This window comes from Artemia franciscana, unplaced genomic scaffold (assembly GCF_032884065.1).
Source record: "Artemia franciscana unplaced genomic scaffold, ASM3288406v1 PGA_scaffold_23, whole genome shotgun sequence".
Classification (NCBI taxonomy): domain Eukaryota; kingdom Metazoa; phylum Arthropoda; class Branchiopoda; order Anostraca; family Artemiidae; genus Artemia; species Artemia franciscana.
The window spans coordinates 1,303,369-1,331,118 of record NW_027062649.1 but is presented as its reverse complement, the minus strand read 5'-3'; the positions used below and the strand labels follow the sequence as shown (position 1 = coordinate 1,331,118).

General features: G+C 34.5%; 1 protein-coding gene across 3 annotated transcripts in view; it reads left to right on the top strand.

Annotated features, from left to right (window-relative positions):
* The window catches only part of LOC136041466 (endothelin-converting enzyme homolog), a 154,181-nt gene that overhangs the window by 6,920 nt on the left and 119,511 nt on the right, over positions 1 to 27,750 (top strand). For 2 of the 3 annotated variants that reach the window (XM_065726154.1, XM_065726152.1), the window contains exons 2-5: positions 6,110 to 6,229; positions 11,699 to 11,894; positions 21,902 to 22,123; positions 25,725 to 26,011. In XM_065726154.1, coding sequence (XP_065582226.1) covers positions 6,110 to 6,229; positions 11,699 to 11,894; positions 21,902 to 22,123; positions 25,725 to 26,011 — 825 coding nt within the window. The remainder of the gene's footprint in view (positions 1 to 6,109; positions 6,230 to 11,698; positions 11,895 to 21,901; positions 22,124 to 25,724; positions 26,012 to 27,750) is intronic. The other variant, XM_065726153.1, reaches the window with a different exon arrangement.

Here is a 27,750-nt window from a genome sequence, read left to right as displayed (position 1 = left end):
GGGTAGTTGGGGGGGGGGGGGTTAATTCCGAAAAGTTAGAAAAAATGAAGTGGGTCATCGGATCTCAATGAAATTTGATATTTAGAAGGATATCGTGTCTCAAAGCTCTTATTTTAAGTCCTGACCGGATCTGGTGACATTGGGGGGGGGAGTCTGGGGTGGGGAAAGCTAAAATCATGGAAAACGCTTAGATTGGAGGGATTGGGATGAAACTTGGTGGGAAAAATAAGCAGAAGTCTTAGATACGTGATTTTCATAATTGGAACGGATCCGATCTATTAGGGGGAGGGAGTTAATTCTGAAAAAAATAGAAAAAATGACGAACTTATGAAGGAGTGATCGGATCTTCATGAAACTTCATATTTATAAGGACCTCGTAACTCAGATCTCTTATTTTAAATCTCAACCGGATCCAGCGTAATTGGGGGGGGGGGCAGTTGGGGGTACCGGAAATCTTTGAAAATACTTAAAGCGGTGAGATCAGGATAAAACTAGATGGGAAGAATAAAAACCTGTCTAAGACACGTGACTGACATAATCGGACCGGATCTGCTCTCTTTGGTGGAGTTGGGGGGGGGGGTAATTTTGAAAATTGAGGTATTTGTAACTTACGAAAGGGTGACCAGATCTTAATGAAATTTGAATGAAATTTGATATTTAGAAGGGTCTTGCGCTTTAATGCTCTAATTTTAAATTCTGACCAGATCCTGTGACATTGGAGGGAGTTGGAGGGGGAAACCGGAATTCTTGGAAAACGTGAAAATTGGGGTGTTTTTATTTTGCGAATAGGTGATCGGATCTTAATGAAATTTGATATTTAGAAGGAATTCATGTCTCAGAGCTCTTATTTCAAATCCCGACCAGATCTTTTGACATTAGGGGGAGCTGGAAGGGAAATCTTTGAAAACACTTGGATTGGAGGAATCGGGATGAAGCTTGGTGGATAGAATAAGCAAATGTCGATGATACGTGATTGATGGAACCGTACTGGATTCGTTGTCTTTGGGGGAGTTGGGGGGGGGGGAGGGGTTCGGTGATTTGACGAGTTTGGTGCTTCTGGACGTGCTAGGACGATTAAAAGAGTCGTTTTTCCAGATTCGACCATCTGGGGGGTTAAAGGGAGAGGAAAAATTAGAAAAAATTAGGTATTCATAAGATACGAGTAGGTGATCGGATCTTAATTAATTTTGATATTTAGAAGGACATCGTGACTCAGAGCTCTTATTTTAAATCCTGACCGGCATTAAGCCTTTTATTTCCATTTAAATTAATCTATTGATTCATAGAATTTTGTTAGAGCTCATACCATATGATCTCCTGGCTCTTAGCTCTTCTTGCCTCGTCACAAGTGCCATATGAGCTCTTAGCTCTTGTTTAATATCCGCAATTTCACTGAACAGTATACAGAAATATTTGATTGATTTTATCAGGTAACGTTGGTCTCACCAAATATAATACCAATAGTGAGTAATAAACAACCTTAAATTGTAAGGAATCGTATTACTACAAAAAAAATGCTTTATTTGTATAGTGTAAAAAGTGGCCTTAATCGGTTTACTTTTACTGTACCAAAAGTCCTATATTGTTTTGTGTTTTTAGTACAGCACTAGTTTTCTATAATCGTACAAATATAGGGAAATAAGATTATTTGGTTTATTTGTACTACCTTTATTGATAAATATTAGATAGAGTGTGAAGCAATAATTTTTGTTGGTTTTCAGTTTCTACTTCACTCTTTACTTACCTCAAAGATCTTGGTTTTTTAAAATAATCTTTGCCCGTTTCTAATTTCAATTTAATGTAGAAGCAACACGAGCAATGGTCTTCTTAATTTTTTTCGAGGGGGGCAGCATCCTCATATATGTAATAATTTCTATTCATTTAAGTTTTTATGTCACTCCTTACTTTCAGTTGAAAAAAATATTGAATTTCTGATTCGTTTTTCAAATAACGCCCAGAGATCCATGCCATACAAAATGGTGTACATGCTTTTGAAGGTGGGCAACCTCGACAGTTAAGAAAGAGTAACTATTTTTCTAAGAAGAATTTTTAAGGTTTCCGTTACCAAAAAACACAGTATACTACTTTTCTGTTAAATAATTGGCGTTGGGAGGGACGAGAAGATGTTGAGAGGTCCAAAGCCCTATTCTATTCCATTAATAGTATAGATTGGAAATTACTGCAATTTCTTAATTTAAACAGATCCAACATGCCTATCTTTCTCCTAAAAAGTTGGAGGTGGGAGAGGGGGAAGCTTGCAGGTACCATGGTCCCACCTTGGTCCTCCAGTCACAAATATTGAAAATACTCGTACTTGCACCATTTTGGGCAGACCATCTGGCAGAATCTGAGGAATTTTGGCGTTTTATTCCCGTTCTTTTGCTTCTCTGTGATGTTGAAAATTCTAACGTTTTGGACCAAAATGCTATCTCTTTGAGCTGAAGATTAAAATGCAATAAAGCAGTAGGTGTATCGATCAAATGGCAAACCTACTATTGGGCGGTAATATACGAGAAACAACAGAGAAACTGCTAAAAAAACAAGTAAAAGCTGCATAATGCTGCAGCAAGAATGTGGTAAGACTGATCCAAGCAGTCCATTATTGCATACGTCTTTTGCCACCCACAAAGCTGCTTAGGCGGGTTTTCTCTAATCTTTATCGAAGCCCACCCCAGACAAAATTTCTTTGGTATCCCCCCCCACAAAAAAAGTCCTAGACACGGCCCATCGTTATCACTAAAACAAGAATATGAAAGAAGGAAGAATTTAAGGGAAAAAGATACTTCTTTTTTAGATTAAATAAAAAAAACAAGTTTTTTCAACTGAAAGTAAGGAGCAGCATCTAAACTTAAAACGAACAGAAATTATTAAAGGAAATCGTATATTAAAGTGTAAGACCTCGCTTTTTACGCTAAAGTTTTTTTTATAGAATTAAAAAATCTTATTATTCCAATTAAGGGGTCTTTGTGTTTCAGGAGTCGTTCTTAAAGAACTGGGACAAAAAGTCAAACTTTAGTGTAAAGAGCAAGGTCTTGAGGAGGGGTAAACCCCTTTCATATACGTAATAATTTCTGTTCGTCTTAGGTTTTGATGTTGATCCTTAATTTCAGTTGAAAATTTATTTTCATATTTAATTTCTGATCGTTTTTAAATTATGGCAGAAAATCCGGCTCCTCCTTCATGAATATTTCTTCCTTCATGGAAAACTCCCCAGGAAAAGTTATTTCCGCTTAAAATACCCCCCTCCCCTCTTCAGGGAAATTCCGCCCAGACAATTTCGTTCTAGCTAAAAATTCCCCCCAAGAAATTCCTTGCAGACAATTCCAGGGGAGATTTTATCTTAAGGCTAATCATCTTAATTTGTGTCAAATGCTATTTTTCCTATGAAAGAAAATCACGAATAACTTCTGCGATTTAAGAGATTTGAGCTGATTATTATTTTTTTTTATAACTCTCGAGCTAAAAAGAAAAAAAAAAGTTGGTTTCACTTTTTCTGTATATGCTTTACACATTGTGGAAAAAAAGAAATCAAGTTATTTTTGTTTGTTGAATAAAGATTTAGTGGATGGGAAATGACTGTAGATTTTTTTTAGTTCATTCTGCCAGTACTAAAAAAAAGTTCGTTGCAGAATTGGTATATTTTTATTTTTAATGGTGCAAAAAATTATTTTTAATTTTCAACATTTTTCTTGCTAGAAGGTTCGAAGTTGACTCCAGAATGTAGAATTTTGGATTGTATAGATTTTATAATCTATAACCATTACAGCAAATTTCTGATGTCTATCACAAATAGTTTGAAAGCAAAATCAGAAAAATACAATTTCAAAATTTGCTTGCTTTTTTCCTTTATTTTACCCCTGTTTCCGGCTTAATAGTGTTGTTCATCAGCCAATAGAAAAAAACATTGGATTTCTTTCCGCAAGGCATTATGTCTTTCCGATTGAAACTGTCGACTTGTCAATAAGACATTTGAGCTATGACTATAAGGAAGAAAACTATCAACAAAAGGTGGCTGAATTTAATATACCGGCAGGTGAAAATTACACATACAAGTTTCATTCCCTCTTTTCCAAAAGCTTGTAAAATCGATTCCGATGGGTTGTGAGTTCTACATGTTCATGATTTGGAGGGACATTAATTTTTCATCTCCGGGATCTTGAACAGAAGAGAGATTTTTTTGGAGGGAAGGGGTGTTGGATGTGGGATTTTATTTCAGACAGGGAACACCTTTTATAAAAGGCTGATAATACTAAAAAAATTCTTATTTTATGGGACCAGCACGCTTTCATTTGAAAAAAAAATATTTCTGACTGTCTCTAAAATCATAGCGAAAATCCTCTCATGTGTGGAAAAGTTTTCCAACAAATAGCTCCACCCCCAACCCTTGTAGAAAGTTGCTACCACATAAAGGTCCCAATGTAAAATTTATCTCGTGGAAAACTCTCCTATGGAGAATTTCTCGCGTGGAAAATCCCTCCCCTACGGAGAGGTACTTTAAACAATTTCAACCCGGTAAAAATTTCCCCCGGACGATTCTCCTTAACATGTCCACGTGTAAAATTGAGTTGGCAACGATAAAGTAAGACAAATAAAAATACTTTTGTATAGGAATTCTGGCAAATTCCCCCGTCTAAAATTTCCACAGGAAAGTTCACACCCCCCTCTTGAAAGTTTCCCTCCCCACGGAAAATTCTCCCCATGAAGTCTTCATAGCAGAAAATTCACCCCCTCCCCGGAAAGTGTCTATATACTTCCCAATAACAAATTATATACGTAAACAATGGGAAAGATTTATATTTTACAAACACTTCCCCAGGGACTGTGGGGGGGGGGGTCATGTTATCCCCAATGGCATAGTTTATAACCATTTGAAACTAAACATATTACCATTTTGAAGCTAACATATGATCGTAATACCGATTCATTTAATACCGGACTTGAAGCTAAACAGAAGCTAATTGCGCTTTGATTGCGAGGGCTAATTGCCTAAGGGCAGTCAGATTGCCTCCGCGTTCTCTTTGTTAACTTAGCCTGAACCATTGTTTCGAGGGCTTAGAAAAGCTAGGATGTGACACAAACTATGTAAAGGATGTACAAATTTTTTCGGACGTTCTGACTATGACCGAATCAGTTGATTCCCAAAGGCAATTACATCTTTAAAGAAAAGCCTTGTTAAGGTGTACGGTGTTTAAGCCTTTGTAAGGTTTACGGTGCCTAAGGTTTAAGCCTTTGTTAAACTTTGTTAAGGTTTACGGTGTCCCAGTCCCCCAACCTCACATTGCGCTTCCTTTCTGAAGAGCCGTGAAACCGAAATCAGCACCACCAATAAGTACTGGAAAGTCCGATGTCGCATTTCGAACCCTGTAAAGCATATTAGTATATTATGTTTTTAGCTTATTTTCTGCTGATTTTTCAAGCATGTTCCTTTTTTTAAATTTGGTGCTCGGAATTACAATAATTAGGCGAGTGCATATGGAAGTGTTTCCCATCAAGAATGGAATTCGCAAATTTTCCCAACTTTAGGGTACATTTAGTTGCGTAACAGTTGCCCAATTCAAACAGCCAGATTCCATTTTAACTGTCCTTGGTAGCAAAGACAGCTTGGGAGCAAATAATTCCTGCTAGTTATAATAATTTTTTTGCTTGAAGAACATTACGACTTTGTGACCTCCAAATAAAATTTCCAAATAAATAAATTTATCTATTTCTATATTCTTGAATGAAACCCATCTATTTCCCTTTCTATGTTTTTGGTACTAAAAGACAAAGCGTGTTGCAAACTATTCCTTCTAAATTTGACATGTTTTCTCCAGTGCAATATTGGGACTTAAGGATTGACGAGCGGTCTCTAAACTCACAAATTTTCCTATTTCTCCGACTTCGAACGAAATTTATCCATTTGTTTTCACTGTGCCTGGTAGTCTAAGTCAAACCTTGCTGCGAGTAATTTCTTCCCATTTTCTTTTTTTTCTCCGGAGTAGCATTGGGATTGAAGGTTACCAAAATTAGTAAATTTATTTGTTTCTTTAGCAATCAGCAATTTTTTCTCAACACACACTGGAAATCGCTGAAAAACATCAAATACATTGTTAATCATTTGTTCTTTCAGACTGAGAATTATTCCGCCGATAACCAAAACAGTCTTGAAGAAGAAAGTTTAGGTACGAACGAAACGCGGAACGATCAAGAAGCGTCAACCAGCCCCACAGTTCATTTTCTTCCTTCAGCGGTAATCTTCTTTACGGATCATTTCTATTAATTCTTATTCCGCAATGTTTTCAGTTAAAAGAGACGAATCTTGCTGTTTTTCTCTTATTCTTCAATAATTCTCATTTAGTTTACATGACTTTGCTTTTTTTACACCCATCCTTGATAAATAGCACCTGTGGTCCTCCTTACTGGAATCGCATGAGCTATGGGGGAGGCAGTTAATCTGGGTATTGTCAATAGTTCATTGGTCAATATTCTTAAATTTAGCAGTGGCGTCAATTTATGAAAGTTTGTGGAGGGGAATTTATTCTTCCATATCTAAGGGGGATAAATTTGTCGTTCTCCTTTTAATATTTTAGAAAAATAACAAAAAGACATTTTTTAATGAAAATACTCCAAGAAAGGTATTTGTCAGAATGTAAGGGGAATCACAAATCTAGGGGACACAAGATTCCCCTTCTCAATCCCTCGATTGACATCACTGAAAATGATCAGTTTAGTTAATATTTAAGCAAACTTCAAAACTTTTATTAGAAAATCATGTGTGACAGATTATTTTATTAACTGTTCTACATTCAGCATCCTTAAATATATATATATATATATATATATATATATATATATATATATATATATATATATATATATGTATATATATATATATATATATATACATATATATATATATATATATATATATATATATATATATATATATATATATATATATATATATATATATATCATGAAAAGAGAAATCACCAATGCTACAGCACAAACACAAAAAAAAAAAAAAAAAAAAAAAAAAAAAAAAAAAAAAAAAAAAAGAGACAGAAGGAGAAAAGGAAGACTGTTTTCCTAAATTAGTGATTAATATAGACCAGCACTTGAATGAGGCCTTAACCCTACTCATCCATACAATCACATAGGTCAAACAGCATAGCCACACACAATCAACCATAAAGAATAATCCATGGACAGGCAGTCATGTCGTCAATAAGTATAAGTCGTCATTTACCAAACAATAGAAAAAATAATATAGACAAATAATTCAGAGGCAACACCCAACATAAGGGCTCATCAGGAGAATACACTGGCCTATATAGGGTTTCGCCACTCTAAATTCCCAATTATATATATATATATATATATATATATATATATATATATATATATATATATATATATATATATATATATATATATATACAAAAAAGAATAATAACCAAAAGATGATTTTTTGTGTGTGTGTGTGAAAATGAGCAATGCTCAAAGTTAGTGCAAAATCGGCTAATCGGCTGATCGGCTAAGTCCCTGTGGTCTAAAGTGATTTAATTCAAAACTATAGATTTTTGGTGATATGGTGAAAAAACAAATTAAGTTTTCACGTCAGTGGGATGGCGAGGTAAGTCCAAGCCTTGGACTAACTCTCTACGCAATGAGTCCAGCTAAGGCCTGAAATGACGCAAAGATGAGCCAGGACCTGACTTGGTGTGGAATTGAAAAATATCGGAGCCGGCACCAACTGTTCTCCAAATGGCAACTTTGTTTTTTACTGGCACGTCATATCAATCAGCAAAATTCAAGGTTTGAATCAATCCCACAATCCCTCCATCTGCCCCTCCTCCTTATGCCCCATCAGCCTTTCAACAGAGAAGAAGGCATGTTGTATCTTGTTCAGAATGGAATAATAAAGACTTCTAACCTGTATGATTAGAGTACCGAAGTATACCCAAATAGTGGTTTAGACCTCATAATCTGGATTAGGGGCAAGGCACCTTAATAGGAGTGTAAAAATATAAAATACATGGAATTAATGTCGAAAAAAGTGGGGTGCTGCCCCTCTACCCAGGCCTGGAACCGCTGCCCCTCATAGTCCTTCAAGAGTAATTATTAATGTAGATGTCAATGTAGTATAGATATAAAAAGTAGAATGCCCATGACGGAGGATGTTTCTTCGCAGTTGATAAAGTTAGGAAGAACAGATTATGCGGAATAATCACTTGTCTGTATGTGTTTAAATCCACTTGAATTATTGGAGAGCAAATGCATTAAGAGCTCAAAATAGTAACTTAAGTTTGCTTATTAAGTTTTCAATAAAATATTGGTGAACCTGAAACAATTTATCATGTGAAATTCTATGAATGTTTTTGTTACGACTAAAACTAATCCTGTCTGAGTTCCTTGAAATCCAATGTCAGGATAGCAGCTTGCAAATTGTGGTACCTTAGAAAAATAAATAAATAAAAAATATAGTGTCTAAGCATCTCCTTGAATCAGCGACAGTGCTAAAAGAATTAAAAAATAATAAGGCTCCAGGTGCTGATAGTGTGATAAATGAATTTCTTAAATATGGTGGCTCTGAGGTTAGGAATAAGCTACTGAAGATTATGAATATGATTTTTGAAAAAGAGGAAGTACCTAATGATTTTAGGAAAACCTTAATTAAACCACTGTACAAGAAAGGTGACAAGAGTGAGTGTCGTAATTATCGAGGCATTAGTCTGGTCTCTGTAGATAGCAAATTACTTAGTAATGTGATAAGTTTTAGACTGAGAGATGCTGTAGACAAAGTTTTAAGGGAAGAACAGTGCGGCTTTAGAAAAATAGAGGATGTGTCGACCAAGTTTTCACTCTTAGGTTAATAATTGAGAAGTCCCTTCGTTGTCAAACACCTTTGGTCCTCAGTTTTATCGATTATGAGCGAGCTTTCGATTCTGTTGATAGAAGAACGTTAGCAAAGGTCTTATCGTTATATGGTATACCAGAAAAATACATTAAAGTGATTTGTGCTATTTACAAGAATAACACTGCTGCGGTTAAGGTAGGAAATGAGGTTGGCAACTGGTTCTGTATTAAATCAGGAGTTAAGCAGGGTTGTACTCGATCCCCCTTTATAAGGATCATTTTGATGGACTTCGTTTTAAGGAGCACAGGAAAGGCAATTGGAGACCATGGATGGGGAGGAAGAACGCTCCTGGACTTAGATTATGCTGATGATTTAAGCATATTAGATGAAAGTGCGAGCAAAATGAATGAATTTTTAGAGGTTTTGCGAGTTCAGGGTGCTAGAATAGGCTTGAAAACTAATGTGAAGAAGACTAAGTCACTAAGGCTAGGAATAAGTGAAGATGAAAAGGTGACGTTGGGTAACAAAAAGACTGATTGATCAGATGGCCAGCGTCACTTACCTTGGTAGTATTATTAGTAAAGACGGTGGGAGCAGTGAAGATGTTAAAAGTAGAATAGCTAAGGCTCAGGGTGTTTTTTCACTGTTAAAAAAAAAAAGTTTAGAAGAATAGGAAGATAAGTCTGCAAACCAAGATCAGACTATTGGAGGCTACAGTGATGACAGTGGTCAAATATGGCTCTGAAGCATGGGCGCTACGACGCAGACGAAAATTTACTAGATGTTTTCCAGAGAAATTGCCTACGGATTGTTCCGGGTACCCGGCTGACTGACCGTATTTCAAACAGTAGGTTGTACGAAAAATGTGGTTCAATCCCGCTTTCTAGGGCTATAATGAAAGAAAGGTTGAGTTGGCTAGGCCACGTTCTGCGGATGAAGGATGAAAGATTGCCGAAGATTGTCCTTTTTAGCCAACCTTCTGGGGCTACACAGAAAGCAGGTCGTTCTCGTCTGGGTTGGGAAGATTTCATAAATAAAGATCTAAAGGAAATGGGAACTTCCTGGGAGGTTGTAAAGAGGAAGACCTTGAATAGATTAGGTTGGAGGAGGAGCGTGCGTAGCTGTGTTGGCCTCAGGTGGCTTGGTGCTGCGGTGAGTAATTAGTAGTAGTAGTAGTAGTAAGCATCTCTTTGTGTGCAAAGTAGAGAAAATTTGCATTTTAAGCAAAATAAAGTGTTTAGTCCTCATGACTTAGCACATTTTACTCTTTCAGGGAGGGTAGAGGGTCTTGTAGTTCATCAGTCTCCTGTTTTCTTCCATTTATATTGCTAACTTTTGCTTAATTAGCATAATGAATTCAGGGAGCAGCAATATCGATGGAACATAAAAACATGGAGGTACTAGTGTATATTACTTTATGGCTTTCCTGAGCACCAAAATTGGCAAACAATTATCCCTCATGTAGTATTTACTGGTAATATCATGCTAATTATACTACTTTATTGATTTTCCTCGGAGCCGCAAATATAATTTGGAAATTAGGGAGTTTTTGGAAAATATCTGTTTTTGCTATCGCCGCTGAAAAAGGATTTTTTGTCTATTTTCACTGAAAAAAAAACACCACCCTTAGATTCTGGAAAATACATTTCGCCTCCTCAATCTATATTTTCGTTAATTGACGCCACTCACCGAAAATAGCCTTGAAATTCAATATTTTAGACGGCTTTTGGCGTTTATCCCTTCCAAACATTTACCCCCTTCCCCCGGGAAATTCTAAAGCAATGAAGAAACTAACTAAGAAACCGGTTTGTTCTCTAGTTTTACACATTGTAAACTTGAGTGGCGTATAATAAACAAGCACCGGTATTTTGCAGAGAGAGAGAGCCGGATTTCCCGGTATTATCTAAAAACAATCCGAAATTAAATTAAAAAAAACAAGTTTTTTAATTGAAAGTAAGAAGCAGCATCAAAACATAAAACGAACAGAAATTATCACGTATAGGAAAATAAGTCTCCACAGGAAAGGAGTGCTCTTTACGCTAAAGTTTTGACTTTTTGTCCTAATTCTTTAAGAACAATTCCTAAAACACAATTACCGTTTAATTAGAACGAAAAGCTTTGTTCTAAAATTCTATACAAAAAACGTTAGCGTAAAGAGCAAGGTCTTGAGGAGGAGAAATCTCCTTTCATATACATAATAATTTCTGTTCGTTTTAAGGTTTGAGGTTGCTATTTACTTTCAGCTGAGAAAACTTATTTTTTAATTTAATCTCAAAAAGAGGTGTCTTTTTTCATAAGTTCTTTTTATTTAATTACTTACAGATAGTGTTTGTTAATGGAAAACATACGGAACAAGTTTTTTAAAGAAAAATAAAGAGCATCAGTAAACCAAAAATGAGCAGAAATAAAGTCAAATAATCTTCAAAGTAAAACCTATGGAGTCTAATAGAAAAACAAAACAAAAAGATATCAAGTATTTTTTTTCCATGGAAAAGACTATGTCAATAAAAAATAAACAGAAACTAATTTGTCAGCCCCACTCTAAAAGGTTATTTATAAATAAATAACCGAAAAGGTTATATTTTAATTCTTGCTCGTTTTGGGTTTAAGACATCTATTTAGGGTGATTTGTACTAGCTTTACTACTTGGAAAATTATTTAAATTTACTTCTGCTCATTTTTGTGAAAAAAGTTTTTTATATTTATTCCCATTCGTTTTTTTATTGACATAGTCTTTTTCACGGAAAAAAATTCTATGATATTGTCTTTTTTAAAATGTTCTCTTTTCAGTAGAATCTAATTGTGTTGATTATGGGATAAAAATTATTTAATTTTTAAGTTGTGTTTCTTAAATTTCAGTTTAAAGTTCAAAGTAACTTTAGTCATCGTTTTCTACGGCTAGAGGAGGAAGGCTCTGAGCGACATTGGAAGGAATGGTGGAGAGCCCGAAGCTCCTTAGAACGACGATTAATAGCTGTTTTGTTATCTTGGATCTGTTGCACCAGCTTGGTTATAATCATTGCGGCTTTAATTAACATATTTGATAACAAACCATGTAAGTATATCATTTTGCAGCTGAAAAAGGCAATGAAAATGAGAGCCAGGGTGGAACGCAAAAAAATATTTTTTAAAATAATTTATGCTTCCATTGCATACATTCCTGTTTACTAGTCATTTTTACTGATAGTCTGAATTCCTGTATAATTGTATATGGGCTGAAACCCTAATTAATTTTTAATCCATATGTCTTTCTGAGATCCAAAGTTTTTGCCTGGGTATCACTGATGCGTTTTTCCCAATCCTTTTTGGCCATCAAAATCAGGTAACGTCAGGAATAGTTACAAAGCTAATGTGCTTTGTAAAAAATCTACATGTTTTTGTTTTAAAGGTGTTTCAATAGTATCAAACTGAACTTCCATATTGGATTTTGAGTGGAAATTCTTAAACGGAGAAGGCTGAGAAATGTAAAAAGCACACAACTGATTTATCTATTGTTTAAAGCCCTTAACCGGAGGTTTTTTGTCTCCTATCACGGTTGAAGCACATAACTGTGGCTTATTGAGGGTTGAATCATGATACATACTATCTTAACTTTAAAAGCTATGTTTCAAAAGTGACTTAAAAAAATTAAAACCAGTAAAAAGCAAATTTGTTCAAGGTCAGCTCTTCTGGTAAATTATTCCAGACTGATCCTTTTGGAAAAAATTATCCTGACACTTTTGTCCATTAGCAATTTCTCACTACCGCTCCTCTCTGGCTTTTCCCCCACATCTTGCTGAATTTCGCACTATCTATTTTTGGCTTTATGATTAGCGGCGAGTAGATTTAAGGGCGGTCTGTATACCAGGTTCTACACTTATGAGATATTTTGTGACACTTATGAGTGCGGGAAGGGTACCAGTGATTCAGTTTGTGAGTTAAATCTAATCCCTTTTCATGGGGGAGGATTAAACCAAGGGAAGTGTCTGTATACAGAACTTAACTTCATAGAATAATGATGGTAAAGAAAAGTACAAATTAATACGTATGATAGCTGTCTGAAGTTCCTTTCACCAAAGCCTTGTCCTTGAGACTTTATCTGTACTCATTCCGAAATAAATCCCAGTTAAAGCCCTATCTAATTTTTATTCGTGGGTGCGTTCCTTTAACAAGTTTCAACAAACAGGTACATAAGTACCCCCTGTCTGAGTCAGGCATCGAAACTAAACATCGTGTAGAAAAGGGTCAAACAAGTTCTTTGCACTTTGCTTACTGTTTTCGAGAATTGCTTTGAAGTTTCTTTTTGTTTTTGGTCTTTTGAAAACCTTCATACGCCAATTCAACGACCCTAGTGTTTCAGTAGTCGTTCTTAAACAGTTGGGACAAAAATCTAAAAAATAGCATGCAGAGGGAGGGACTGAGGAGGGGGTGACCCACTCATGTATGGACAAATTTATGTTCAATATAAGTTTTAACGATACTCCTTCCTTTCAGTTGAAGTTTTTTTTTTATATTGAAATTCTGATTGTTTTTCAAATCGTGCCCACGCCTAAACAAGATACGATGTAAAGTACCGGCCCAGAAAACTTCAGATTTCTTGCTGATAAATTGTATTTTGAGCTGATACATTGATAATTGTAAATCGGTTGGCGGTGTCCGGCTTTTTAGTTTTTCTGCTTAGGAACTATATTGCTGGATTGGAATTAAAATTACTAACCTTATTTGAAGATTCAGTCAAAATTTTCGATGAACATTAATTTTGCTGAATAAGGACTTTTATTATTTTCACTAAATAGTTACGACAGGACGGGGAGGCGTCTTATTGTTCACATGAATGGAAATTCTGCACCACTTTTGATATTCTACACGGCTAAAGCAATTACGACTTCTACAATAGGGTTCTCTGATGCTTAAATACACTCTATACATATGTTTAAATATACTGAAGTATTGTATATAAATAGGAGAAGATAAATATTACAATTTAAAATAGCTGAAAACAAAATTTCTGGTAGCATTTTCTACCTCTCCCCTAAGAAATTTTCTGGCAGGGTTCATATTGCCCTGCCTTGCTTTTTCCACCTCTGTGCCGGTAGACAGGCAAATTTAATATTTTTTACCATATAGAAAAGAATGTCGCAATTGGATGGGAACTACTACCCCATCCCCCTAGCACCAATAATAAAGGTTGAGAGCAAAATAATCTCGGAAGTAAAGAGAGATTAGGTATCAATTTCTACCCCCACCCCTTCCCCAAAACTCATCCTATGTTTACAAAAAGGCTTACTGAGAGTTAGGATATTTGTAAGTTAAATTACACTCTTCAAGGAGCCTGCCTACCCCCCTCCAATGTCAAAAAAAGGACCCAAAACGCCCAACTGTTTGATTTGACTAAACATTTGAATTCAGGCGATCCACTGGAAAAAATTAAATATATTAATTATTTTGAAATTTTACATCGCAAACATCGTGATAACAAAAAAGTTAAAATAAATTATTACACGAAGACTGTTTAGAATTACGCTTATATCAAAGAAATTCATTGTAATAAGTTGCACGACTTAGCTTTTATGTGTAATTAAGCATGGTTGTCTTGTTAATTCTCTGAAAAAAATATACTGCAAGTAAAGAGCAAAGAAAGAACCTAAAGAAAAAGAGTGCATCATTCCTGAGCCTGTACAAATTGTATCTATGGAATTATTGTACATAAACTTACTGCTTGCATTTTTCTATAAATGTAGGATTATGCAAAACTATCACTTTACAACAACACGAAAAACATGGTTTGAATTCATTAAATTTGTTACGACTTCTGTAATTTAATCCCAGTCCAATGAATGACTCTTTTTTCTGTTTTAAAGAACATTTTTTGCGATTATTTTGTAGATAAATTTGACTTTTTTGCCTTAATTCTATAAGAAGTCGAAAAATCTATCTGTCTTAGTTCAAAAGTTGACTTTTTTTTGCCATAGGCCAAGTTTCTAACGTCATCACTTAGAAAGGAGCAAAGAATAAACTCTAATTTCCTTAGTAATGAGAGAACTTTTAAAGCTTAAGAGGCACATCTGATACCATTTCTGTATCGGCCTATTTTTGGTTTCAGTTTGTATCTTACTACTGAAGTTGTCAACCCCTTTAAACTTTCAAACTGATATATCTCATGAAGGAATTTTTCTACCAAAAAATGGATAATGTATATTTTGATCAGCTCATCAAGAGCTTTCGACTGCCGTTGAAAAAAAATCTATCTATCTTAGTTCAAAAGTTGACTTTTATGCCGTAGGCTAAGTTTCTAACTTCATCACTTGGAAAGGAGCAAAGGATAAACTCTAATTTCTTTAGCAATGAGAGAACTTTTAAAGTTTAAGAGGCACATCTGATACCATTTCTCTACCGTAATCCCAAGTGCAAAAAACCGAATGATAAACTCAGCTGAAATCACGAACAGAAATGGGTAGTAACAACAGATTTTTGGCCTCAGGCAACAGTTCAACGAAGCTTCCCAAAATGCAGAGTCATATTCATCAATCCAGCCTAAGGTCCACACTCTCCGTAAAAACTGCAGAGATTAGACCCTTACCACTTTCTAGGAATAAGCTGAAATCGGGGTGCTAGAAAAAAAAAAACACGACAAAACCAAAATGTTGCTCTCACAACACAATTAGAACCTAAAACGAACAAAAAACATTCTGTGTATGAGAGGGGGGCTGCCCTCCCTCAATCCTCGCTCTTAACGCTAAAGCTTAAAGGCTCTTTTAAAAAACCTCTCATTCAAAATCAACGGCCGTCGCGTTTGAGTTACCTAATGGATCAGGACGATAAGTCAATATTTAGCGCAAAAAGCAAGAGCTGAGGAAGGGGCTTCCTCCCATATTCAGAATGATTTCTGTTTGTTTGAAGTTCTAATGTTGCTCCTTAACTGCAGTTGAAAAAATTCATTTTTTATTTAATTAATTTCTTTAAAAAATTTCGGAGTTAATTCTTAAGGAAAAGAAAAGAGCTAAATTAAAGCAGAAATCAACAGAAATAAAGTTAAGTCATTTTTTAAGTGTAAAAAATACCAGAAAGTAACCATCAGTAAATAAATTAAACCCAGATCGAATAGAAACTACAACAAACAAGCTAGTCAAACCCAAAACGAGCAGAAACTAAGATGAGTGAGGCTCACGCACCCCCCCCCCATGCCTTTTGAAGACCAGAGCATAATTTTTGTTTGGTATTACTCACTATAGAAGCAGTAGTTGTAGTGGTAACAGTGGTGGTAGTAGTAGTAGTAGCAGGGGTAGTAGTGGTTGCTGTAGTAGTAACAGTATTAGCTGTAATAGCGTGCAAATATTGTTTTTTGGTCAATTGATCTTCCTCTTTAAGCATTCGCTGAAAGTTTTAACTTAGTACCCTAATCCATTTCTAAGATATGCCGGTTCAGAAATTCACGGGTTTCATTCACCCCACTCGCTCTTTATTTCAATTGAAGCTAATTTTTTATCCCCATACGTTATTAACTACAGAGTAGGGTTTTGAATATACAGAAATCTGTATGCACATATCTGCACACGCATACACATTTCAACATGTGTTTTGACTTAGTTCAAATTTCCCTTCTACATTCTCTCAAATTTTCATTTCCATACCCTTAGTCTTAAAATTCCTAGTATAATAATGGTAGTGGAAGAAGCAACAGTACTGGTGGAAGTTCTGCATTAATAGTAGTAATAACAGCAGTAGCAGCAGTATTAATAGCAGAAGTAGTATGCACATGTTGCCTTTTTGGGTAGTTGAACATCCCTTCATGATGCCCTGGACGTTTCAGGTGGATACGATACACCGTATCAAAGATACTGTTGACATTCCCTTATGAAAATCTGTTTCCACATAGTATGTTTTGATTTAGTTCAACTTTCTCCTCAATGTTGCCTCAACTTTTCACTTCAATACCCTCAGCCTTGGTAGCACTTATAACATATTATTATAGAGTAGTTATAGAGGTGATAGTGTGAAAATATTGTCTGTTTGTCAATTAATCATCCCCCTTATCATCTCCTTGAAATTCCAAATTAATTCACTCAGTTATTCCAGAGCTACGCCCTTTTGGTAACTCGTATGCACAAAACACGTTTTAATTTAGTTCAACGCTCCCGTTAAAATTCTCAGAAAGGCTCACCTGAATGCCCTTTGTCGTTTTGGACACTAAAGATTAAACATGCTTACCTTTCTCAATAGCAAATACTATATGCAAACATGGGCAAATTGCATAACTTACATCCCTTGCTCCAAGGGCTATGGGGGGTTGACATCCCAAGAAATATAGTTACTGGACATTTCGACTATGCTGAACAATATTTTTATCTCAAAACTTTAATTGGATGTGCGTGGGGAATTAATGGGCGTCGGAGGGGTGGGGATGGTTGCCCTTCAATCACTTTTGACTCTTAAAAGAAGCACTAAAACCTTCAATTTTTAATCGAATGAGTTCCTTATGAGGTTTTTACGACAACTCCTTCTGCAGGAAGTTCCTTGGTGAAAAAACAACAATACATTTTGCCCATATCGCTCTTTACTTAGGCAGTGTTATTAAAACTAGGCAGCGCTGTTTACTCAGGCAGTGTTGCCTTTAATTTCTGACTGTTTTTCAAGTCATGTTAGAAAATCCCCTCCCCCTCAGTAACATTCCTCCTGGAAATTCCCTGGAAAATTTTCTTCCCTCGGAAAAATTGCCCCCGTGGAAATCGTCCCCCCTCCCCGCAGAGAATTACCTTGAAAAATGTCCATATTTTTCCCAATAGCAAAGTCTTTATGTGAACAATATGTACAAATTGAGCAAGTTGCAACCCTTTCCCGAGGTACTATGTAGGGTCATGTCATCACCTAAAGCATAGTTGTTAGACCTTTCAACTATGATAAATTAAATGGTTGCTGGTAGACGACCTTGGGTAAAAATGGGCGAGGGAGGGAGACTAGAAGAAGGTCACTTGAAAAGATCACTGGAAATTTTGATTACCGTTCGATGGCGTTCTCTCCTAATTTTTTAGGATTAATTGTTTGTTACGATTATCCCCGGGGAAAAAGAAATAATACACGTCCGTGATCTTTCTTATGCCAAAAGCACAAACTTCTAGATCTTTGTAGATAGGAGCTTCAAGCCTTCACAGCAGGGATCTCTGATACGCTGAATCTGATGCTGTGTTTTTTGTTAAGGTCACTTGACATTTTGGGGGTGTTTTTGACTTTTTTTTGAAGATCAAGTAGATTTGCTCAGGCTCACAAATAAAAGTTCAAATAGGGGTTAAGTCCTTTTTCAGACAGCAAAAAATAGATACAAAAGTTATGGACACTTCGACCACGTATACAGTGACCATCATTAATAGATATGCTAAAATAAGAAAAAAATAAACGATATATATACAAATTAAAACAATTACTTCTGGGTCACAGATGGTTTCTGGTTCATTGGCTAAAAGGGTCCATCACAGGGTTCATTTAAAGTCTTGGGCTCTTTATTATCGCCTAAATACGAGTTGAATTTTTAATGAAGGTGGCACGAATAATGATTTTTATTTTGTTTATTATTTTTTTATGATTTTTTAGACAAGTACGCTGCTTAGCTGGTCTGATAGACTAACTTCTGAGTTTACATCACAGCTTAAAACTCTCATTACTAAAGACAGAAATAGCCATATTTCTGGAATTTCTAATGCGATTTTTGTTTCTGTATTTTGAGATGCTAATTTTTTTTTCGTTTTATATTGCCGTCTATTGATATTAAGGCTGTCGAGGCCAAATAGTTACCCTATTAATTAGTCTGTTCTTTTAATAATGGCTTTTCTGTTATCAACATAATACCTCTTCTTTCATTTGAGTTTTTAAGAGAGATTGAAAATACATACGAATTGCTATGGAAGTGATGGCTAGAAAAATACTAGAAAAAGCCCAACAGTTTAAGTGTATTATTTTTGTAGGCTACGTAACAGCTTTCGTGCGTTGGTTTTGTATTTTTAGTAAAGCGGTAGTTTTGTATAATCTTAAAAAGATAGGGAAATATTAGCTGTGGTTCTAATGGTTCTAATAGTGCTAATTCAGTTCGGAATACACTAAATTATGCTTCCTTATTAAGGTCCCGACCATCTTGGTGGGACGCTGGGACGTAAGGGTTCGGCTCTTCCCTCTGTCTTTTTCATTGAGGGATAAGTGAGCTACCTTAGAGTTAAAATCAAGTAGTTGAATTAAAATCAATTAGTTATGGGCATCAAGATCAAGCCATGGCTAATTGTAGAAAAAGCCAAGACAAATAGTCGGATTGAGTGATAGGCAAATCTGGCATAAGCCCTTACTAGGATTGTATAAAAGTGATGTCAGTTCATTTGTTGATAGATAAGTCTATCTGTCATCCATCCATACGTCATTCCTAGGGCAGAACTAAGGTAGATATAGTCATAAAACTAAGGGATGAAAATATTGGATTGATGCGTGACCGACAATATCTACTGGACTTGTATACAAAATCTGAGACTGAATTTATGGTACAAAATCTTGGGACTGAAATAAAAAGTTCTCTGTTCATTGATATCCTGGCATGCCTCGGGACGAAAGGCATGAATAACCCTTCAAGTGTAATTTTTGAAAGATGGCTCGACTCCATTCGCTGGACAACGCTGAACACTAGCTGCCGTTACCTGAATAGTGCGGAAGTGGGCTTTTTCGAAAATAGGCTATTTACTCCCAAAACAAAACACAAGAACAAATAACAAGAAAGTTGTAGAGGCCAAAACAATCCCAAAGGCAGAACATTGTTTCAGGCAATGAATCCATCTAATCAATATTTTTTCTAAGTAGAATTTTACAATTGCAGATATTTCTGAAATAATGTTGTTTTTTGTTTTGTTTTTTAAACCGTTTTGTTCATAAAAGATCAGATATATGTACTGCCGAGCCAAGGGTATACGACAACCTTATATATATATATATATATATATATATATATATATATATATATATATATATATATATATATATATATATATATATATATAAATATATATATATCTATATGTCAAACTGCACAAAAACTAGTTTGGCTTTATTTTGCAAAACTTTTAAGAGTTTGTGCATAAAAAAAATGATCAAACAGTTATAAAAAATAAACTAATCAAACAGTCATAAAAAGACATACTTCGACCCCTTCGGGGCTTGTGATAACAATTTTTTTTAAATAAATTATACCTAATCGCTGAGTAAAGTAGATAGGTACTTTTTGTTGACGTAACACCTGAAACAAGAGCTTACGTAACAAACTTCTGTATTCTCATATTTTTATTACGTATCTGAGGGGATTCACCCCCTCGTCAGTACCTCACTCTTTACACTAAAGCTTAAACTTTGTCCCAATTTCTTAAGAATGTCCCCTGAATCACAGAAGCCGTAGAATAAATAGTTGAAATTACTAAAAATAATTTAGCGTTAAGAGCGGGGTATTAGGAGGAGGTGAGCCCATCATATGCGTAATAATTTCTGTTCGTTTTAAGTTTTAATGCTTCTTCTTACTTTCAGCTGAAAAAAATAAATTTTATATTTATTTTTTCATTGTTTTTTTTTTAAATAATGCTAGAAAATCCTGCACTCCCTTCATGAAAATTTTCTTCCCCCATGACAAATTCCTCCAAGGAAAGTTTCCCTAACATATCCCCCTCTTCTCAATCCCCCCAGCCTAAAAAAAACCTGAAAACGTCTGTACACTTCCAAATAACCATTACTATATGTAATTACTGGTCAAAGTTTGTAACTTGTAGCCCATCCCACGGGGACTCTAGGGGAGTAAGTCGTCCCCAAAGACATAGTTACAAGGTTTTTCGACTACGCTGAATAAGATGGCTATCTCAGAATTTTGGCCCGGTGAATTTGGGAAAATAATTAGCGTGGGATGCGACCTAGGTGTCCTCTAATTTTTCGGTCACTAAAAAGGGCACTAGAACTTTTCATTTCCGTTAGAATGAACCCTCTCGCAAGATTCAAGGACCAATGGCTTGAGACGATCACCCCTGGGGAAAAAACAACAAACAAACAAACAAATAAATTCGCATCCGTGATCTGCCTTCTGACAAAAAATACAAAATTTCACATTTTTGTAGATAGTAGCTTGAAACTTTTACAATTGTGTTCTCTGATACGCTGAATCTGATGGTGTCATTTTCGTTAAGATCCTACGACTTTTAGGGGGTTATTCTCCCTATTTTCTAAAGTAAGGCAAATTTTCTCAGGCTCGTAACTTTTGATGGGTAAGGCTAAACTTGATGAAACTTATATATTTAAAATCAGCATTAAAATGTAATTCTTTTGATGTAGCTATGGGTATGAAAATTCCATTTTTTTTTTAGTTTTTGTTACTATTGAGCCGGGTCGCTCCTTACTACAGTTCGTTACCACGAACTGTTTGATTGGTTTTTCCTTTTTTATGACAAATGTCTCCATTTTAACTTTTTTCACGTGATCCAGTGTATTCCAAACAGTGGTGTTTTTAGGGAAGGCATAGAACGGGTACTTGCCCCGGGCGCAGAAATTTTAGGGTTGCAAAATTCCAAATAAATAATATAATGGTTATAACCATTTTGTAATTTCTGAAATTTTTTTTATATTAAAATAAAGTAGAGGGTGGGTGCAGTTAAGAAATAAGAATAATTAATAGATTTTTAATCAAACAAAACATAAAAACAAATAAAAAAAGAACAATATTTAAATAATCATCATTAAAATAATTAAATTAGAATAATTAAATAATTTAAACAAGAAGATTAAACATAATAAAAAATACGATTAATTAATTAATAAATTGAAATAATTTGGAAAATAAATGTTTTTTTTTAATTCGGTCTTAAAATTTCATAGAAGAATAGGGGGAGAAGCGCTAATTAGCATTTTGCCCCGGGCGCAAGGAAGGCAAGAACAGCCACTGATTACAAAGCTGTTATACTTTTACACTTTAACAAAAATGTCTGCTCTTATGCTTGAACTATCACTGTTTTAAGCATTTCCATTTTCTTCTGAGATTTCCCATATGATATTCACACTAAAAAAAACCAAATCTATTTTTAGTGATTTTTGACGAAGAAATTTGTCTCACTCCAACATGTGTATCAACAGCAGCAGCAATTCTGACGTCGATAGATTACTCCGCTGATCCCTGTGATGACTTCTATCAATATGCATGCGGAGGATGGCTTAACAATAACCCGGTTCCTGATGGGAAACCTACCTGGGGAACCTTTGATAAGCTCTGGCAAGACAATCAGCTAGTTATGAAAGCTATTTTAGAAGGTAATGAAAAATAAGGTGTCAAGGACATAAAAATACAAACATTTTTGTCTCTTTGATCCGTTTTGCGTCTATTCATACCTGACAACTGCTCCTTTTTAACATTCGCCTTGCCTTTGTATCGTTTTTATTTTTTAATGTATTTAGGGCAGTATCAAATTTTGCCAGCGTTACCCTGCTAAGCCGTGAAAGAATAAGTAAAACTAGATAGCTAAGTTTGACAGCGCTTTTTTCCGTAAGTTTCAAAAATTTACTTATTCGAAAAGGCAGATACACCTTCATAAGCTATTTGGACAATATGTTTCTAGTTTGTTATCTGCTGATTTTTCATCCAGGTTCCTTTTTTTAGTTCTTTCTTAATTTTTTTTGCTTCTGCCGCTACTATAAACTGCATAAATGCAAATGGGGGCCTTTCAAACAGTTCGTGGTAACGAACTGCAAGTAAAGAGCGACCCGGCTCAACAGTGACCGAATATCGAAAAAACGGAATTTTGATACCAATAAATACATCAAAAGAATCGAATTTTTATGCTGATTTTAAATATATAAGATTCTTTAAGTTTATTTTTACCCAAAAAAGTTACGAGCCTGAGAAAAATTGCCTTATTTTCAAAAAAAGAAAGAAAGACCCTCTAAAAGCCATAAAATCTTAATGAAAATGGCACCATCAGATTCAGTGTATCAGAGAACCCAATTTTAAACTTTCAAGCTCTTATCTGTAAAAATATGGAATTTTGTATTTTTGCCAGAAGAGAGATCACGGATGCGTGTTTATTATTTTTGTTTGTTTTTTTCCACAGGGGAGGTCGCATCGACCAAGTTGTCCTAGAATGTCGGGAGATGGCTCGTTCAAAAGAAATTAATAGCCGTAGTGCCATTTTTGAGTGATCAAAAGTTAGAGGGCAACTAGGCTCTCCTTACGCTCCTTTTTTTCTCGAAATAGTCCAATAAAAATTTTGATACTGCCATTTTTTCAGCATAGTCCGAATAACTATGAAATTCTGAATAACTGTGAAAGTCCGAATAACTATCCCTTTGGAGATATCATGGCTCGCCACAGCCCCTAGGGAAAGGTCTTTATGCGCCAAATTTGTCCATTGTGTATGTATAATATTTGTTATTGAAAAGTATGCATACAATTTACGTGTGGGAAGGGCAATTTTCTGCTGGTGGGATTTTCCGCGGGGATAATTTTACATTGGGAGGGAAGTTTTCAGGGTGAAAATTTCTCAGGGAAATTATACAATGGGGGAATCTGCCAGAATTCCTCTACAAAATTCTTTGTTATATTTCTTGCTTTCTCTTTTCCGTCTCAATTTTACGCGTGGAGTTGTTAAGGGTAATTGCCCAAGTAAACATTCACCGGGATTGAATTGTCTAGATGATATATTTGTGGGGAGGGTATTTCCGTGGAGGTGGGGCCAGATTTCCTGAGATTATTTAAAAAACGGTCAGAAACTAAATAAAAAAAGTGTCTTCAGATGAAAGCAAGGAGCAACACTAAAACTTATAACTTATAACGAACAGAACTTATTACGTATATGAATAGGGTTGCCTCCTCCTCAACACCTCGCTCTTTACGATAAAGTTTAAATTTTCTCCCAATTCTTCAAGAACAACTTCTGAAACACTATGTTCGTTTAATTAGAACAATGAGAAGCTTTTTTCAAAAGTACTAAAAAAAAAACTTTAGCGTAAAGAGCGAGGTGTTGAGGAGGAGGCAATTCCCTTCATATAAATTTCTGTTCTTTTTAAGTTATAATATTGCTCCTTATTTTCAGTTGAAAAAAAATTATTTAATTTATTTAAAACCGACGTTCCGATTTTACTAATTTCTTAGAATATGTGTGATCGCACAGATTTCTATTTCACTAATCCAAATAATCTGATTCAAGCTTCACTGTCCTTAGTATTTTTAGTTTAACACTTTATCTGAAGGTGCGGCCAAAGAGAAAAATAGGAATAACTTTCCTACATTTCTGTCTTAAAAGAAAATAATTAATTCCCTTGATTTATTTTGATGACATATTTTTGCAAGTTGATCAAATTATTCTGTGTTTCTCAAGAAATTAATCCCTCCTTTTAAAGCAAAGATCATTCATAATTTACATTAACTGACAATTGACTGACAAGTAAATGTAATTTCAGGAGAGACAAATAGAATTGCCTTTTTAAAACCCGATTGGTTCTGTATAAAAAATATTGAGCCAGTATAAAGAATGATCAGTTTTCGAGGCGCAACATTTGTTTTTGCAAGTAAACTCTCTACTTCTCTGTTGCCTGGCTACTATGACCAGATCATCGGGGTCTGGTCTCTCTGTTTCTCTTGGGCCTTTACAATATCTATTTGATGGTTAAATTTATAGCTTGCAGTACATTTTATGGCAAAGTAAATTTCAATCTTTATTTGACGTGTTGATTTGATTTTTGAAGTTGAACTTCTCACGTTGAGTTTCAACATTCAATTAAATTTTTGAATCACCAAGATGTGTTCTGAGGTATCTTCTCATAAATTTAACTCTTTTTGTTTTTTGTATGTTAGTGTTTTCAAAATAATAATTGTATAAATTAGTGCAATAATTTCTGTTTACGTCTCAAACACAAAAAATATAAGATGAACATAAAATTTATTACGCAAAGACCCTAAGTGCAAGAAACACCTGAATCAGTCAATCGTTGTCTATATTTTTCTTTTATTTTTTTAAAATCGTTCCAACTATATTTTGCTCTCAGTGAAGTGCCAATGGTATTCTTCTCTAGTTTTTTCAGGAGGTGGCACCAACGAACTTATTTACAGTAATATATATAAACTTTATAATATATGGTAGGAGCTGCCGGAAAACTTCTCAGAGGAGTAGTCTTGATCAGAATGTTTGTGTTGGAATAATCTCAGCTTGAGTTTCCTTTGGGACTTATTTGGCAATAAATAGCCTAATGCGATGACTTTTTATACTGTGATGTTACAATCGGCTTACTATTTCCGACGGATATAGGTTTCGGACAACCATTTTTGGCGAAAGAACAAAGATACGCATTCACGCCAGCCAATCAATGTTTTCAACATAAATATAAAAGTCCGTATCCAAGTGTTCATGGTAGTGGACGGTAAGGAAAGAGTTAGCATTGTCAATACTCTTAGCGATCCATATTCTTAAGAAACAGATTTTGCAACAAATATACAAGTAAAAATTTAATTGTTATTCTTATTCTAAATATGTGAAGCTTATTTAGCGTGGGGGTACGTATTGGACGTTATAGAAAAAAGAAGTATTAAAAAAGTGGGAGGAAAAACTAAAAAAGAAATAGGATCTCAGTGAGAACCACAACAATAGGTATAACAGGTCTAAGAGCCCGACAATGGACCCATCAATATAGGAAAAATAGATTTCTTATTTTTCTTGAGAAAGAATTCCACGAGAGCGTCTTCGTTTGTTATTGTTTTTATTCGTTTTTGCAAGAATAATTTTGTTTTTATTTCTTTTTTATTCTTTATTGTTTTTATTCTTTTTTGCAACGTAGATTCTATCGAGTAGTCGTAGATCTATTCTGTAGACTGTTGATTCTATGCATAAGTGTTATAATCCATTACTTCTCCCATTCTTAGAAAGTTATAATGCCAGTGACGTATCTACTGGTGACGCGGAACAGAAAGCAAAGATCTACTATCATTCTTGCTTGGACTTGAATGAGAAAATTGAAAAGCTGGGAGCTAAGCCATTGTTAGACCTAATAAATGAATTTGGAGGCTGGAATATTACTGGAAACTTCACCGTAAGCAGCTGGAATCTTCAGCCGGTTTTAGAAAAACTTCATAACAAATATAGTATGGGTGGACTTTTTACCTGGACTGTCTCTGAAGATGATAGGAATTCTTCAGTATACGTTATTCAGGTAAATTTCCATGATTTTTTGGAAGAGTATTGACTATTCAAAATACTACTTTTGTGTTTCTTACAACAACACAGTTTATAACACAGTGGTAGCAAGAGATTTAGGCTATAAATCAAGAAAAAAAATCGGTTCAATTCTAACTTAAGGCCAATTCACCATCCTTTAGCATTAATTTCTACTTTAAGGCTTATGTTCCGTGTGCAAATTTTTTATAAGTTATTTCTTACTGTTTGATGGTTTCAAATTTTAAACACAAGAAAAATGTTTTACCATCATTGGATAGCTAAGATACGACTTTATCGATTTACCGAACTATATTTATGAATTTTGTTTTGAATTCTACGTAGATTAAATATGTTAAAAGTAGCTGAAAACCGTTGAAGAAAGGAAAGATTTCCTTTTTTTAAGGAAGTTTGGGCCGTCTCTGAGATACAGTCTAAGTTGTACTATAATTATTTCTCAGTGAATGGGTATGTGTGGAACTAATAAACCAAATGGTAGAATTATCTTGTCCGTTCGGCACAAGTTACAGCAGAAAGTTTGTTGAAAATCGTATGTTTCAGAGGGATCATTGACATTGAAACTTCATAACATACTGATGTTTCTTTTATTTAAAAAAATAACGTGAATTGTCAGTTTAATATTTATATATATATATATATATATATATATATATATATATATATATATATATATATATATATATATATATATATATATATATATATATATATATATATATATATATATATATATATATATATATATATATATATATATATATATATATATATATATATATATATATATATATATATATATATATATATATATATATATATATATATATATATATATATACCTTAAGTTTGAGTAATTTTTAATTTATTAGAGAAAAAAATGAAAACATCTAAAATATATTTTGGGGTTTGTCTGTCCTACTCACTTTATTCTTTGCTCATTTTGAATTTGACTTGACTATTTATTATAATTTCTGTTCGTTTTGAGTTTGAATTGGGTATTTATTGTAATTTCTGTTCGGTTTGGATTTCGTTTATTTATTGGTGGTGATTTGTGGTAGTTTTACGCTTGGAAGATTATTTGACTTTATTTCTGCTCATTTTTGGTTTAATGGAGCTCTTTTTCAAAAACTTATTTTGTCGAAAAAGACTTTTTAATTAGTTTGTTTTTATTGACATAATTTTTTTTCACTGAGAAAAACAACTCTTTATATCTTTTCGACTTTTTTCTATAAGATTCCGTAGCTTGGCTTGCTATTTGTATGTTGGAGAAATATTTTCAACAATTTTTAATCTTGGCACAAATAGTATTGTTTGACATAATTTTATACATCCTCAAGATGACCTAAAAAATTGAATTTAGTATCATTCTTAAGAAATTCCATCTATGCTCTCTGACGACCTGGATACACTTGCGGTCTTTTGGTTTATTTAATTAAAAATAGCAGAAGCAGTAATAGTAGCAGCCCCGAAAGTTTCAACTTAATGCACCCAGTCGTCCTTGATATATTGCTGAGGTGTCTTATTGGCAACCGTGCACAGAGTGCCTTTTGATTTAGTTTAAAAGTAACATTTAGTTTTGGAGCATAACAGTCAATTTGCATAATTGGGGGGGGGTTGTCTCTGTTCAAATTTTGACTGGATGTATTAAAGCGAATGGGCTTTGGAGGAGGGCTATTTCCCCTCCAATAGATTTCGACTCTTAAAAAGGGCACTAGA